At 51.5% G+C, this 14,904-nt stretch overlaps 1 protein-coding gene across 3 annotated transcripts in view; it reads right to left on the bottom strand.

Moving 5' to 3' along the window:
* NCOR1 (nuclear receptor corepressor 1) overlaps positions 1 to 14,904 on the bottom strand; it is a 110,305-nt gene that overhangs the window by 13,279 nt on the left and 82,122 nt on the right. For 2 of the 3 annotated variants that reach the window (XM_083479686.1, XM_083479687.1), the window contains exons 31-41: positions 14,223 to 14,306; positions 12,624 to 12,877; positions 11,382 to 11,736; positions 10,339 to 10,548; positions 7,978 to 8,184; positions 7,115 to 7,264; positions 5,712 to 5,885; positions 5,083 to 5,248; positions 2,588 to 3,093; positions 996 to 1,127; positions 351 to 529 (exon numbers count right to left, since the gene is read on the bottom strand). In XM_083479686.1, the coding sequence (XP_083335812.1) occupies positions 351 to 529; positions 996 to 1,127; positions 2,588 to 3,093; positions 5,083 to 5,248; positions 5,712 to 5,885; positions 7,115 to 7,264; positions 7,978 to 8,184; positions 10,339 to 10,548; positions 11,382 to 11,736; positions 12,624 to 12,877; positions 14,223 to 14,306 (2,417 nt within the window). The remainder of the gene's footprint in view (positions 1 to 350; positions 530 to 995; positions 1,128 to 2,587; positions 3,094 to 5,082; positions 5,249 to 5,711; positions 5,886 to 7,114; positions 7,265 to 7,977; positions 8,185 to 10,338; positions 10,549 to 11,381; positions 11,737 to 12,623; positions 12,878 to 14,222; positions 14,307 to 14,904) is intronic. The other variant, XM_083479688.1, reaches the window with a different exon arrangement.

Here is a 14,904-nt window from a genome sequence, read left to right as displayed (position 1 = left end):
ATTGTACACCTCTTTGAAGGTTTGTTTTTTCAATCAAGCGCTGTACAAATTTGATGAATTGGAACTAGAAATGGACCGCATTAGACACTACAAGTATCTAGGCAACCATGCGGGTTCCTATAAGCAGCGGTGAGAATCGGGGGGTAAACCTCAAATCAGGCACCCCCAAACTCGGCCCCCCAGCTGTTTTGGGACTACAATTCCCATCATCCCTGACCACTGGTCCTGTTAGCTAGGGATGATGGGAGTTGTAGTCCCAAAACATCTGGAGGGCCAAGTTTGGAGGTGCCTGCCTCAGATGAAAGCATCAGGGAAGTTTCCAAAAGAGGTTCTCAAGTACGCAAACCTACACAGATGTGATCGGCGAGGGTGATCAGGCGGTGTGTTCGTGGCACGGGCCCCATCCCTTCCGCCTGCGCAGGTGGCGGAGGAGGTTGCTGCTGTTGCTGCTGCTGTTGCTGTGGCGATGGAGAATCTTGCTGCTGCCTGTAGGAGTGGATTGACCCCTCATACTGACGGCTGCAGTCTCCTAGTTAGAAAAGAAGAAGAGATTCACAACGCAATAAGGTGGGGAGCCTGCGGTCCTCTATAGGGCTTCTCGGCCTCCACATCCCATCAGCCCTGACTTAGGTAACCGGGAGAGGAACTCATTTGCACTCAGAAAAGATCACTCCTAAAATCAGCAGAACGTCCCAATGGCGCTCGGTGGGACTTGATAAGAAACGCTTCAGCTACAGGGTTGCAAGGTTCTCTTTCTGCACTGCAAAAAGAGATACGCAACTCTTAATTGCGAATTACTTGCAAGCTTGTTCTGCCTAGACACATGTACGCATTTTGGCCTGCGACTCTATTCAATTTTAAGATTTGTCATTTGTTGTTTGTGACCTACGACTCTGAATAAATGAATAAAAAAAACACGTCTGCACCCAATTCGCCCTCCCTGCGCGAAGATGCAAGTTGAGAGGCTGCCCCAATCCCGCGCAGTGAGAACTTACGTTCTGCCTGGCTCATTTTGGGGGCTTCCTGTTGATAAGGCAGCATCTTTTCCTGGGGAGGGACCGGCGAGTTTGCGGGGCTGATCACCTCGATGGCGTCTCGGGGGGGCTCGTAGCGGTGGGAGGAGGAAACTACATGGATCGAGGAAGAGAGAGAGAGAGAGGTCATTCGTAAGGCCCAACCCTGACCTGCCTCTGGTAGTGTTAGGCCTGCTGGTGTAGAAGTGTGATTCACACTTTGGATGAGAAATGGCTGACTTTGTTTCCCAGGAAAACCCGTATAAATAGGGGTGCAGGTGGGTATCCCGCCTTTGGGGGAGACACTATAGGCCCCTTCCCCATTTTAAATATTTTATAGAGGAGTCCTGTTTTCTGCCTGAGTTTTAGGTTATGTGTGCAGGTGTTTCGTCTGTTGTTGACAGAGAGAAGAGTTGAGCACCCACTTGTTTTAATTCTGTGAAATGGGTATTTTGTGGTGCTTTAGACCATTCCTTAGATTTCCATAGGTGTCCTTGGCCCCCCAACCCCAAAAACAGCTTGGGGATCCCTGATTAACCTTTTCATCCATCTGTGTTTGAAAGCCTTTCTTCTCAAAGGGGCTTACAAAGTACATTTTGCTGAACCTCTTTCAGGACAGTTTCGTTTAACATCTGATGGGAGGGTGTTTCCACAAGACGGGCGCCACTACCAAGAAGGCCCTACGCCTAGTTCCTTGTAATCTCGCTTCTGACAGCGAGGGAACCACCAGAGGGCCCTTGGAGCTGGGTCTCAGTGTCTGGGGTGAGCGATGGGGGTGGAGACGCTCCTTCAGGGATACTGGGCTGGGGCCGTTTAGAGCTTTAAATGTCAGCACCGACACTCTGAATTGTGCTCGGAAACGTGCTGGGAGCCAACATAATTCCTTTAGGACCAGTTATATGGCCCTGGTGGCTGCTCCCAGTCACCAGCCTAGCAGCTGCGTTCTGGATTAGTTGTAGTTTCCAAGCCACCTTCAAAGGTAGCCCCAAGTAGAGCGCATTGCAGTAGTCGAAGAGGGAAACTGCTACCCTGAATAATACCTTGTAAAGAGGAGGGGGAGTTGGGGGTGGGTTTGAGGGCCATAAAAGTTTGAGAACCACTTGTCCCGGCTAAAAATTGGCTGCTGTTTCTTTAATGCTAAAAGAACTAAGTCAGCATAATTCCAGTTACAGATAGGTAGCTGTGTTGGTCTGCCATAGTCAAAATAAAAAAATTCCTTCCAGTAGCACCTTAAAGACCAACTAAGTTAGTTCTTGGTATGAGCTTTCGTGTGCATGCACACTTCTTCAGATACACTGAAACAGAAGTTGCCAGACCCTTCTATATAGTGAGAAGGTGGGGAGGGGTATTACTCAGAAGGGTGGTGGGAATGGGAGATTGGCAGATAGCTGAGATGAGCCTGTTGACGACTCTTAACGACTGTAATAGGTCTTACAGGAAAAGGCAAGGGGTGAGAAGGTGAGAAATGGCTTAGTCATGTATTCTTTTTCAAACACTGATACTACTGCCCTGCACCTAAATGGGCCAAACTTATAGCCAGGCTAAGGAGGCCAAAGGAAACTCAGAGGACATACGGCTGCTGGAGGAATCTGAGCTCTGGGAGCCGCGATCGCGGGCGTCCTTGTCGGAGGCGATCTGTCGTGTGATGATCACGTCGATAAAGTTGGCCGCTGTGATGGTGGTCTTGCCACGCGTCCGAAGCTCCTCCTCATACTTGGATATGGAAGGCGGGCCCTTGTCCTTCCCGGCGTCCGAGTAGATGGAGGAGGAAGGCTGGGATTTCCCCGAGGAGGAGTAGCTCGACGAGGAGGAGGGGTACAGGCCCGGGGGCCCCCTCTTCTCTGCCTCCATCGCCTTCTGCTCCATCTGCTGCTGCTGCTGCTCGCTCACGACCGATCTGCGCCCCGGGTTCTCCTCGATGCGGCCCCCGTCGTGCTTGCTGCCCTCTTTGGACTTGGCCACCTCCATCTGGGGAGCGGAAGCGGCAGCATCCACGAGGGCGGCCAGAGCGTCGGCGGCCGTGTTGTAGCGGGAGGTGGGCAAGGCCTGGGTGATGGTGGGAGTGCCGGGGGGGATCTGCCTGTTGGTCGGAACAAAAAGAGGGTGGTAACACCTTAGGACATTTTGAGTTATACGGCAAGGGGGGCGCTATCGTCAGCTGTTGGCACAGACCCATAGGGCTGCGTCCAGCTAAGTTCCACCAACTTAAAGGTAAAGGTAAAGGGACCCCTGACCATTAGGTCCAGTCATCTGCGGTGCTCATCTCGCTTTACTGGCCGAGGGAGCCGGCGTACAGCTTCCGGGTCATGTGGCCAGCAGGACTAAGCCGCTTCTGGAGAACCAGAGCAGCGCACGGAAATGCCGCAGGGATTCAAACCGCCGACCTTCTGATCAGCAAGTCCTAGGCTCTGTGGTTTAACCCACAGCGCCACCTGCATCCCTCTCCACCAACTTAGCCGTATGCAAAATAAAAAATTCCTTCCAGTAGCACCTTAAAGACCAACTAAGTTAGTTCTTGGTATGAGCTTTCGTGTGCATGCACACTTCTTCAGATACACACGAAAGCTCATACCAAGAACTAAGTTGGTCTTTAAGGTGCTACTGGAAGGAATTTTTTATTTTGACTATGGCAGACCAACACGGCTACCTATCTTTAGCCGTATGCATTTGTAGTGGTCATGTAGGATTGCTATGAGGAATTATGAAAAATGAAGCAAGCCACTGTGTCAGCGGGGAAAGCATCGCTTTGACTGGGTTTGAGTCATTGACATGATTTCTGATCAATCCCACAAGCCTCTGCATCTCTGTCCCTTTTTCTCTATGCCTGACAGTCATGCACAGACCAGTTGCTTCACCAGGCACCCTGGGTACATAAAAATAAAGAGATAGCTTTGAAGGAGGTAGCTTTGATGTAGCTTTTGTTAATCTTTAGGTGGATCTTAAGGCCAGGAACAGAGTTCACATGGAGGTGGTAAAATGCCTGTCTTTCCTTTTATGACCTCCGGGGTTTGCTAAATGCATTCCTCCTTAGTTCCTGTTTACTTAGCCTGAACATGTATGCATACTCAAATAGGAAATAGATCTTTGTAGTTAAGAGGCTTCCTCTGATCGGACTTTGTCCCCACGTGGGGATTTCTTGAAATGCTCAGAGGAAATCTGATTGGTTCTTACAAACGCTGTGTTAAAGTTCTTTTGTGAATAAAAACGCCCTGGGCCAGGGAGTGGCAAGCGCACTTTCTCCCAGGGTCTTGCTGGTTAAGCTTCGTGTCTGTTGTATTAATCAGGGTCCAGTCCTTCCTTTGCCTTCAGAAAGCAACATCCATTCATTACAGCGGGCTGACTCTGAGCCCAACTACTGCTGGGTGCAACTCACTGAGTTGGAAGGGCCCATAGAGGCCATCCAATCTGACCCCCTGCTTCAGTAAAGGTAAGTCCTGCAACTCCCTGCCCCCCTCGAGAGATTCTTCCTCTCCAGCCTCTGCTTCAAAGATCTCCTGCGGAGGAGAGTCTGCTGGGTGTTCCACGGCTGAAAAGCTCTTCCCGTCAGAAATCTTTTCCTAACGTTTCAATAGAATCTTATCCCCTCCAATTCTGAGGGACAGGGAACAGGTTCTCTCAGTCTTCCTCCTGGCAGCCCTTTGAAAGATTTGAAAGGCGGTTGGTCTTCTCCTGCAGCCATTCCTTACAATAACCCCGTCTCCAAGCTCTATCAGCCATAAGGAATTAACAAACTTTTTTACAAGCATTGAGCAACTTGGGCTTTGAGGACAGCTGTATCCATTTAAGACAGTGTTTCCCAAACTTCAGTCTCTAGCTGCTTTTGGACTACAATTCCCATCATCCCTGACCACTGGTCCTGCTAGCTAGGGATGATGGGAGTTGTAGTCCCAAAACAGCTGGAGACCCAACTTTGGGGAACTGCTTTAAGAGAAGACTGAGTGCGTCCCTGTTTGCACAGAGCAACCGTCCTGCCTCAGGAATGCCTGATGCAACTTTGCTTAAACCACGGGGAGTGTCAGTCACGGGCAAACAGGATCCCGGCTGCACAAAAGAATTAAAACGAACGTACATGATGCGCAGCTGTGCGGAGGGGTCCAGTGGGGTGATGACACTCGTCCCGTTTGATCCCTGGAAGATGCTCGGCCGCTGCTGCATGACGCTTTCCTGGCTGCGGACTGACGGGGATGGCGAGCGGACGTAGCCGTGGCTTCCTGGCCTTCCTGGCTGCTCAGCACCTGAAGAATATAATAAATATCAGGAATGAAGCAACGTCCCACCCGGCAGTAGAGGAAAAGAACCAGGAGGTTTGAAGAGTCTGAGTCTGAGTCACTGCTTCTAGAGCCACATCCGCACTGTACTTTGAAGCACTGCCGTACCACTTTTGTGGCTTCTCCCAAAGGATTCTGGGAGCTGTACAGTGGTACCTTGGTTCCCAAACATCGAAAAGTGTGTGTTCCGGTTTCCAAACCTTTTTCGGAAGCCCGATGTCTAATGCGACTGCCGGCTATTGTTTCCGGGGCGCCTGTACCAATCAGAAGCCCTAGCTAAAGCTTTCTTTAAACCACCTGCCTCCTAGTGACAGAGGAACTCCCTCCCACTAGAAAATTAAAGATTACACACACACAAATTTGCTTTAGGCTCTGAAGTATCAAAAAGGAGGGGGCAGCAGCAGCTGGAGAAGGCATTCTGGGCACTCACCTGGGCGCAGGTAGAGCTCGCTGGGAACGGCTGCTATCCGCTCCCTCTCTCTCTCTCGCTCCCTTTCACGCTCACGCTCCCTCTCACGCTCCCGTTCCCGCTCCTTTTCCCTCTCGCGCTCCCTCTCCCTCTCAGCGTTGGCTGCGGCAGAGGCTGCCAGATGCGAAGGGTGCCCTGGTGAGGAGGAAAAAGAAAAAATGTGGGTTTTGAGGGGTGGGTGGGGAAACAAGACAAGAGGGTCCGTTTGCGTAACAAGGCCAGGCAACACAACGCAGCCCGCAGGGGTTTCGCTGCCGTCATGGCTCCCCACAAGGAATCCTGGGAATTGTAGTTTGGAGAGGGTGCCAGAGTCTGCAATAAATTATTAAGTCCTCCTGACATCTAGGGTTCCCCTTGCCCCTCATGTTCCTACTGCTAGAAAAAAGCCTAACAGGGCGGGGGGGGGGGAGGGATGCCATCTGATAAAAGCTGGTGGAAGTCAGTGGAAAGAGCATGTGGATTTATCTAGAAGACACTCTTGGTTTGAAGCTCCCCTAAGAATGCCAAAAGCAGCGAGAGACCCTAAGGGCCAACTCACCCAGCCCCCTGCAATGCAGGAACCTCAGAGGGGTTTTTGTCAGACTCTCTGCAGTGGGAGAGAGTTAAAAGCTGTGCCGCCAATAATCCTGTTAATATAAACCGCTTTGAGGCTTGCTTTAGGCCTTTTAGAAAACAACAAAGCAGAATATACATTTTATGAAATAAGCAAATGCAGTGGAACCTCGTTTTTCGAGCATCTCGGAAGCCAAACGATTCGGAACCCAAACGCCAAAAACCCGGAAGTAATTGCTTCCGTTTTCGAACGTGCCTCAGAAGTCGAATGGCTTCCGGGGTGCGTTTTTCACTTTTTCCCCATTGGCTCTGCAGCCGGCCCATTGATCCTCGGTTTTTGAACGTTTTGGAAGTCGAACGGTCTTCTGGAACGGATTATGTTCGAAAACCGAGGTTCCACTGTAATAGTAAATAGTTACGTGACATGCTAAAAAAGCCCCAAACCTTGTATGTTAAGTGTAATCGCACCATTAGCTTCACAGCTGGTTGGTGGCCCTTAAGGCAGTGTGGGAAGAGGATGGATGGCCGGGAAGCATCCACCAAAGCAGGAGGGGGGCACTGGCACAGAAGACATCAAAGGCGGGTGCTGCCGCTAGGTTTTGCATACCCCCCCCAAAAAAAGATTGAGAATCTGACAGCTGACGCTGGGTGTGGCAACAGCTTGCCTGGAACTCTGGGGTGGTGGTAGTGGCCAAAGGGCGACAGAGGCCAGGGGTTGCCTTCCCCACCAGGGCAGAAGTGTCGGCGGCCCACTTTCGGGGGAGGGGTGTGTGCCCCCTGCTCTCCCCACCTAGCGGGGAGGCAGCTCTCACCTGGAGACATGGAAGGAGGGTTGTAAGGCCTGGTGGGGAACGCTAGCTGAGTCCCAGGGATGTAGGTGATCCTGTCCATCGGGGGGGTGCTGGGCCCTCCAGGGTGGGGCACCAAGATGGTGGGTGCCATGGTGTTCAGGTCAATGATCCCTAATTAAAAAGGGGGGAGACATAATGGAGATATGCACAAGATCACTCAGGCCAGCAGTCTTTGAGCCGTTTCGGACCGGGGACCCACCTTTAACCCAAATATTCATTTTGGGGACCCATTTGTTAATTTTCGAAAAGCATTTATTTGTGGGATGGGGCTGCCGCTGCTGCGTCAATCAGGCCGTGACCCATCAGTTGAAGAACAAGGACTCTGACCGCATAAATACTACCGATACCACATTAAGCAGTCATGGCTCCCCCCGCAAAGAATTCTGGGAGCCATGGTTTATTAAGGGTACCAAGAGTTGCTAGGAGATCCCGATTCCCCCCTCGCAGAGCTACAATTCCCAGAGTTCCCTGTGGGGAGGGGCTGGCCGTTAAACCACTCCCACTCCCGCCCCTGACGTCACACAGAACCCAAGGTGTAGGGCAGGTGGGTGTGGCTTGCCCCAAACAGCCTCACAGAAGTCAAATGGCGAGGCGGATTTGGCCCAAAGGCCGAAGTCTCCCAACCACCCTGCTTTAAAACCTCTGTTTTTAAAGAATGGGTGCACCAAACCCGTTTGCCACCACATCTCCACTGATACCGGACCCCTCAACCTGCTTAAAAACAAACAAACAAGCCCTATGTTCTAAACCTGGGAAGGCTGGGAAAGGGGCAAGGCGTGCGAGAGGTTGCCACCGGTTATCCTCCCCGGAGGAAGCAGACTCACCTCTGGCTCCCGCGTAGGGGAGGGCCAAGGTCTGCTCCCGGGGAGAGAGCCCCCTGGTCAGGTCGGGCCGCAGGTTGACTTGCATCTGCTGGGAGGTGATGTAGTCGTTGAGAATGGTCTGCCGCGTGTTCTCCATGGCATAGAGCTGGTACTGGCTCGGGTAGCCTGGGGTGGGCGAAAGTTGCCTCTGGAACATGTAGGCAGCGGCTGGGCGGGCAGAGAAGGGAGAAAGGGATCGTTCTAAAAAAGGGAAGGTCTGAGTCTGCACTGCAGGGCCCAGCAGGTTCAGATCCCAACGCGGGCCGGTTGCCATTGACCAGCCTTGCCTGCCTCCCAGGGTCGTTGTGAAGATAATAATTAGATGGGGGAGCTGGGCTGTGGGGCAGAGGGAACCATCTGCACCACTTTCTGGAGGAAAAAGGCAGGATTGCCCATCCACAGCACTGAGCTGCCAGCTTCAAATATGAGAAATGGACGCGTAATAAATTGCTGCCAGGGAACACCACAGTAAAGGTAAGGTAAAAGGACCCCTGACCATTAGGTCCAGTCGTGACCGACTCTGGGGTTGCGGCGCTCATCTCGCTTTACTGGCCGAGGGAGCCGGCGTACAGCTTCCGGGTCGTGTGGCCAGCATGACTAAGCCGGTTCTGGCAAACCAGAGCAGCGCACGGAAACGCCGTTTACCTTCCCGCCGGAGCGGTAGCTAATTATCTACTTGCACTTTGACGTGCTTTCGAACTGCTAGGTTGGCAGGAGCAGGGACCGAGCAACGGGAGCTCACCCCGTCGCGGGGATTCGAACCGCCAACCTTCTGATCGGTTTAACCCACAGCGCCACCAACGTCTCTACAGTGAAGGTAGGATGCCGCAATGAACAATAAAACAAAACAGGAACAGTGTTTCCGGGATAAGTCAACTGTTTCAAGGACGAATCTTCATCAGCAAATAAATTCCAAATGAATTGTCCATTCAGGTACATATGATTAGAGACCAGAGCTCACTAACTGTGTATCTGAAGAAGTGTGCATGCACACGAAAGCTTATACCAGAACAAACTTAGTTGGTCTATAAGGTGTTACGGGACAATTTTTTATTCTTATTTCGACTGCAGCAGACCAACATGGCTACTTACCTGAATCTAACACTGTTCTGTTCTGTTCCTGTTTCGTTTGCTGTTCATTGCTGCATTCTACACCTTGGAGCATCTATCACTGCAATGTTGGACATTATCTATTGAAAGGCATCCTAACTTCGTCGTGGGGTTCCCTGGCAGCAATTCATTACGCTTACCATTTCTTGTTTATGGACTTATACATACATTATTTGTGAATGCTTAAGATTTGTAAATTCTGGATTATGATCTAACTAATTATATTATTAGCCATGTGTTGCGGTTGGATTTGAGCAGATTTTTCTGTATTGTAACACAGGGGTTTTGTCTCTGTTACAGCTTCAAATATGAATCACCTGGTGTCACTCGGTGTCAGGTGACTGTGACCTGACTCACTTGTCAAAAGGGGTTGGGGAGGGTGGGCCGGATTGGGACCTGGCCTTTGACCTGAAAGGAAAGCTCCTGAACCATTGCCTGAAAGGCCAAGAAAGCAAAGCAGACGCAAGAGATGGATGTGAAATTTGGGGTGACCCAATGCAAAAATCCTGAGGATCCATGTGGATCCATGCTTTGTAATCACGTTTTTGCGTCATTGCGGCCCCACGCAACAGTGGGTGCGTCATTTGTTTGGTGCAGGCTGTAGCCATGGACATGCTATGTGATCTGATGGTGAATTTGGGGTGACCCAATGCAAAAATCCTGAGGCCCCATGGGCTTTTACCTCCCCCTTCCCAGGCAGCCTCCTGTATCTCTACCGTCCCTTATCTCCCTCCCGATCGCTTACCGATCAGCTGCTTTCTTTCAACACTCCCTTCCCTCTTGTTTACCTTTGTGTCTTTTCCTTAGCTGGAGCAGTTTTTTGCTCCTCCTTTTCTTCTAATTTCTCTCCTCATTGCTTTAGTCTTTCTGTCTCCTCTCCTTGCAAGTTCGCTGTCTTTACCTCCCCCCTCCCAGGCAGCCACCTTTGTTGCTAGCATCCCTTATCTCCCTCCCCGATCGCTTGCCGATCAGGGGCTTTGTTTAAACACCCACTTCCATCTTTAAAAAAGAAAAGAAAAAGCACGATCTGCTTTTTGCCCCTGGGCAATTCAGCTCCAGGGACCATGCATTTGCTCCAAAAGACGCAGAGACATTTCCCCTTACTTTTTAGGAAGAAAAAAGTGTGTCTTATGGAGCGAAAAATACGGTAGATTGATATAATGAAGACAGAAAAAGGAAATCAATAAGTAGCTCAAAAAGGACCAGACGTACTGGGATCCAGCGCCCTGTGGAACTGCATGGCTGGGTCCAAGTGTGATGGGAGGTGGCTCCTGTAGACCTCCGGAGTAGCCCCTCGGTGGTGGGGGTCGAAGGGGCTGTGAGATACAACAGGATCCACCCCGGGGACGGGGGATTTCGCCGGGATGCTCTCCCTCTGCGTTGGCGTCAGGGTGGACTTCCTCTCGTGGTTGGAGGACTTCCCTGGAGAGGGGCCAGGTGCAAATGAAAAGCCAGAGTTAGGAACAGTGCCAAGAATGAAATATTTCAAAATGTAGGTGTTTTGGACCCAAGGAACACATGTGCAAGCGCTTTCCACAGAGTCGGATCTGACTTAAGTATTCTCTACAGCTGCAGCTCTTCCCCTAAAAATAAAGTGAGATCCCAGTCTTCACAGTTCCGAATGAAGGGCTGGCTTAAATAGGAGCACCAGATCAGATCACTGGGCCATTCAGCTCAGGACTGCCCACACTGACCAGCAGCAAAGGCTCGCCCTGCTGAGGAATGAACCTGGGACCTTCAGCATGCAGAACAGATGCTCTGCCACGAGCAGTAGCCATTGGCCACCAAGTTGGATGACTTTATAAGAGCAGGAGATAAATTCATGGTGGGTAATTGTCAAGGACCGGTTGGATGCAGAAGAACGGTGGGAAGGCACATAAACTGGTGGAGGGGGAGTGGTCCCTGTTGCTGCAGCTGCTCCAGAGAGCAGGAACCTGGGAATAGCTGCCTAGATCGGGCAGAGGCCAACTCGGCCCTCCAGATGTTTTGGGACTACAATTCCCATCATCCCTGACCACTGGTCCTGTTAGCTAGGGATGATGGGAGTTGTAGTCCCAAAACACCTGGAGGGCCGAGTTTGCCCTAGATTGGTGGTCTCAGGTACCCAGACCTGCAGAAGCAGCTGTGCTAACTTTGACTATTGGCCGGCACGTTCCTTTGGCTGGAGAGTGCCCTAATGGTCAGTTGCTCCCCCCGATCCCTGGCTGCAGTTTAGGCTTCAAATCCCACCAGCCCTCGGGCCGAGGGAAACTCACCTTCCGACACCCTGTTCATCATGGGGGAACTCCTGGACATGCTCTGGTAGCTCACGGGCGTCCTCCTGGCGTTGGCGTCCTCGTAGATCCCGGGGCTCACTTGCGACTTGGGGGCCTCATGGAGGGTCGAGCGGAGGACCGAGGTCCCGGAGCTGACCACCGTGTGGCGCTGGCGGACCTCCCCGGAGGACTTGGCCTCCTCGTACTTCCCTCGCTCGGCCACCTTCACGGTCTCCGTCACCAGCTCCAGCGGAGGCATCCCGCGAGGGAGTTTGCTCGGGCCGGTGATCAAGGACTTGACATTGTGCTTGATGGCCGACTGGCCGGAGCCGCTCTCGTATTTGATGGGCGTCCCCTAGAAGAGGGAAGAGGACGGGGGGCCACAGCGTCAGCTAGGCCTCGGTGGGTCCACAGCTATGGGAAGTCACCTCAGAAACCCCACAGACGCACACATTTCCCCCCACCTCAATTCTTTTCCATACAAGTCTTTTAAAAAGTAAAGGGTAAAGGGACCCCTGACCATTAGGTCCCAGTCGTGGCTGACTCTGGGGTTGCGGCGCTCATCTCGCTTTACTGGCCGAGGGAGCCGGCGTACAGCTTCCGGGTCATGTGGCCAGCATGACTAAGCCGCTTCTGGCGAACCAGAGCAGCGCATGGAAACACCGTTTACCTTCCTGCCGGAGTGGTACCTATTTATCTACTTGCACTTTGACGTGCTTTTGAACTGCTAGGTTGGCAGGAGCTGGGACCGAGCAACGGGAGCTCACCCCGTCACGGGGATTCGAACCGCCGACCTTCTGATCGGCAAATCCTAGGCTCTGTGGCTTAACCAACAGCGCCACCCGTGTCCCTACAAGTCTTTTACCGTTTCTTTATTTCTGTTGCCATTATGAAGCGAGATACACAAAACAAGATAAAATACACCCCCCCCCCCGTTAGAGCTGGACCTCAGGGTCCGGGCTGAACGATGGGGGTGGAGATGCTCCTTCAGGTATACAGGACTGAGGCTGTTTAGGGCAAGTAATGAAATAATGATCTAAACCAGGTACGGAGAAGCTTTGCCCCTCCAGATGTTGCTGAACTACAACTCCCATCACCCTGTGCCTGCTGGGGCTGATGGGAGTTGTAGTTCTTCGGTGTTTTGGGCCGGCCCTCGGCTTGCGGTGAGAAAACGCGCCCTCTTCCTTTCTTTTTCAGAGTGGATACGCCCAGAAGCTCCGGTGGGCTTTGACACCTGCCTACCTGAGATATGGAGCCGTCAATCATCGGCCGGGAGCCCTGGACGATCTCGGGGGTCTTGCGACTCTCTTGGCTAAGCAGGTCCTGCCTGGGGATCTCATGGATGGAGCGCCCCATCTCCTTGATGGTGGTGACCCCATCGTAGGGCTTCCCCTTGGTGATGGCGCCTTCGAAGCTCCGCAGGGCAGGGGACTCCCTCTTGATCTTCGGGTACTTGAGGCCTTCCTCGTAGCCCTCGGCTGCAGCCCTCGGGGTGCCTTTTGTGGGGGAAAGCAGGGAGAAGGACGGATGCTTCAGAAGAGCTCACACAACCAAACAGCTGAACGTTGGCAGGAGAAAATGCTGTTTTGCTCCCGCAAATGCCTCTCGACTGCTCGTCCCTCCAGAAAGATCTCTTTCCATGAGCTGCAGCTCCAATCCATTTTTAATGAAAGTATTAAGCGGACCGTGTTAAGCATGGCTTGTTTGTTTTTTAAGTGTTTAATGTCACTTCTTGCAACTGAATCAGCCGCCTGGCCTTGGGCTTGCAAGGTGTGATATAATGCGAGGTTGGCTCAGCTGTTGACATCTGGCCTTCTGAGCCTTGGAGGAAACGCGCTGAATTCTGAAGCCCCTTGGCTACTTGGGGGGCTAAATGAAAGGGGCCGAAACGTAGTTATGCCGTGGCCATTGCGAAAGATACTTCACAGTATTTAGCCTGGACGTTGATTTAGCAGGAAAACTAAGGTAAAGGTAAAGGGACCGCTGACCGTTAGGTCCAGTCGTGGCCGATTCTGGGGCTGCGGCGCTCATCTCACTTTATTGGCCGAGGGAGCCGGCATACAGCTTCCAGGTTATGTGGCCAGCAGGACTAAGCCGCTTCTGGCGAACCAGAGTAGCGCACGGAAACGCCGTTTTCCTTCCCGCCAGAGCGGTACCTATTTATCTACTTGCACTTTGACGTGCTTTTGAACTGCTAGGTGGGCAGGAGCAGGGACCGAGCAACGGGAGCTCACCCCGTCACGGGGATTCGAACCGCCGACCTTCTGATCAGCAAGTCCTAGGCTCTGTGGTTTAACCCACAGCGCCACCCATGTCCAGCAGGAAAACTAGCCCTTGATAAATACACGTTTCTGATCCACTTTATTTACTACCCACTGTTTATTTACCATCTAGGTATGCTGTCATATTGCCTCTTTTCTACGAGTTTCTTTTAATTATATCTCTATCTATGTCAAAAGGTGTATACTGTATATAAATATAAATCTTTTGTCTACTGTCTTTATACCTGACCAGGCTCAATTGGTGCTCTTTCTTTTGAATGGTTGGAATACTTCCTTAGTCTTGTCTGTTATACATTTAATAATCATCATCATATTTATTATCATAAAAGACTCACAATTCATAGAATTGGAAAGGACCTCGAGGATCATCTAGTCTAGGAATCTTTTGCCCAACGTGGGGCTCAAACCCACAACCCTGCGATTGAGAGTCTCACGCTCTACCCTGTTAACATGTGAAATTTGTTTTTCAATAAATAGCTGGACCAGAACCCAGATTGGTGGAGTTGAAGAGCTTTTAACCTCCTCCCTCCCCACCCCAAGAGCCCATGGGGAGACCTACCTTGCATTATAGAGCCCGACAGCACAGTCCTCTCTTTCAGGTCCGAGTGGGGGCTGCCCCGAGGAAGAGCGCGGCAGATTAACCCTGAAAAAGACGGATGGGGACTTAAGACAGGTGCAAAACCACGCCGTTCTTCTCCCAAATGACACATGCCGTTTCACGTTACGAGAGTGGCATGTTCATACAATAAAATACATATACATCAAGCATGCACAAACGTTTATACATCTCCAGCCGAACATCTCTTCCAGTATGATCACATCTGACGCGTGTGTAATTTTGTTTGGTTTCAACCATATGTGGTCAACGGCCAGTTGGTTGAAATACCGTGAGTTAAATGCAAGAAGATGGGGACAGGGCAGGATTTAGGTCTGATGAGGCCCTAAGCTACTGAAGGTAGGGGGGGCCTTTATATGTCCAGGTGTCCTTTGTAAACCACAAATTGCCGCTGTTTTTGTGTGTGGAATATATGTTACAATGGTGCCTCATAAGACGAAATTAATTCGTTCCGCAAGTTTTTTCTTCTTGCGAGTTTTTCGTCTTGCGATGCACGGTTTCCCATAGGAATGCATTGAAAATCAATTAATGTGTTCCTATGGAAACCGCCTTCAGACCAGGTCCGGGGACAGTCTGTCCCCGGACCTCTTCTGAAGGCTGGGGGGGGGGGGGACAAGGGCTTTTC

Source organism: Podarcis liolepis, assembly GCF_965112155.1.
Source record: "Podarcis liolepis genome assembly, chromosome: 16".
Lineage (NCBI taxonomy): Eukaryota > Metazoa > Chordata > Lepidosauria > Squamata > Lacertidae > Podarcis > Podarcis liolepis.
The sequence above is the reverse complement of the archived record's forward strand: the minus strand, read 5'-3'. Positions and strand labels throughout refer to the sequence as shown.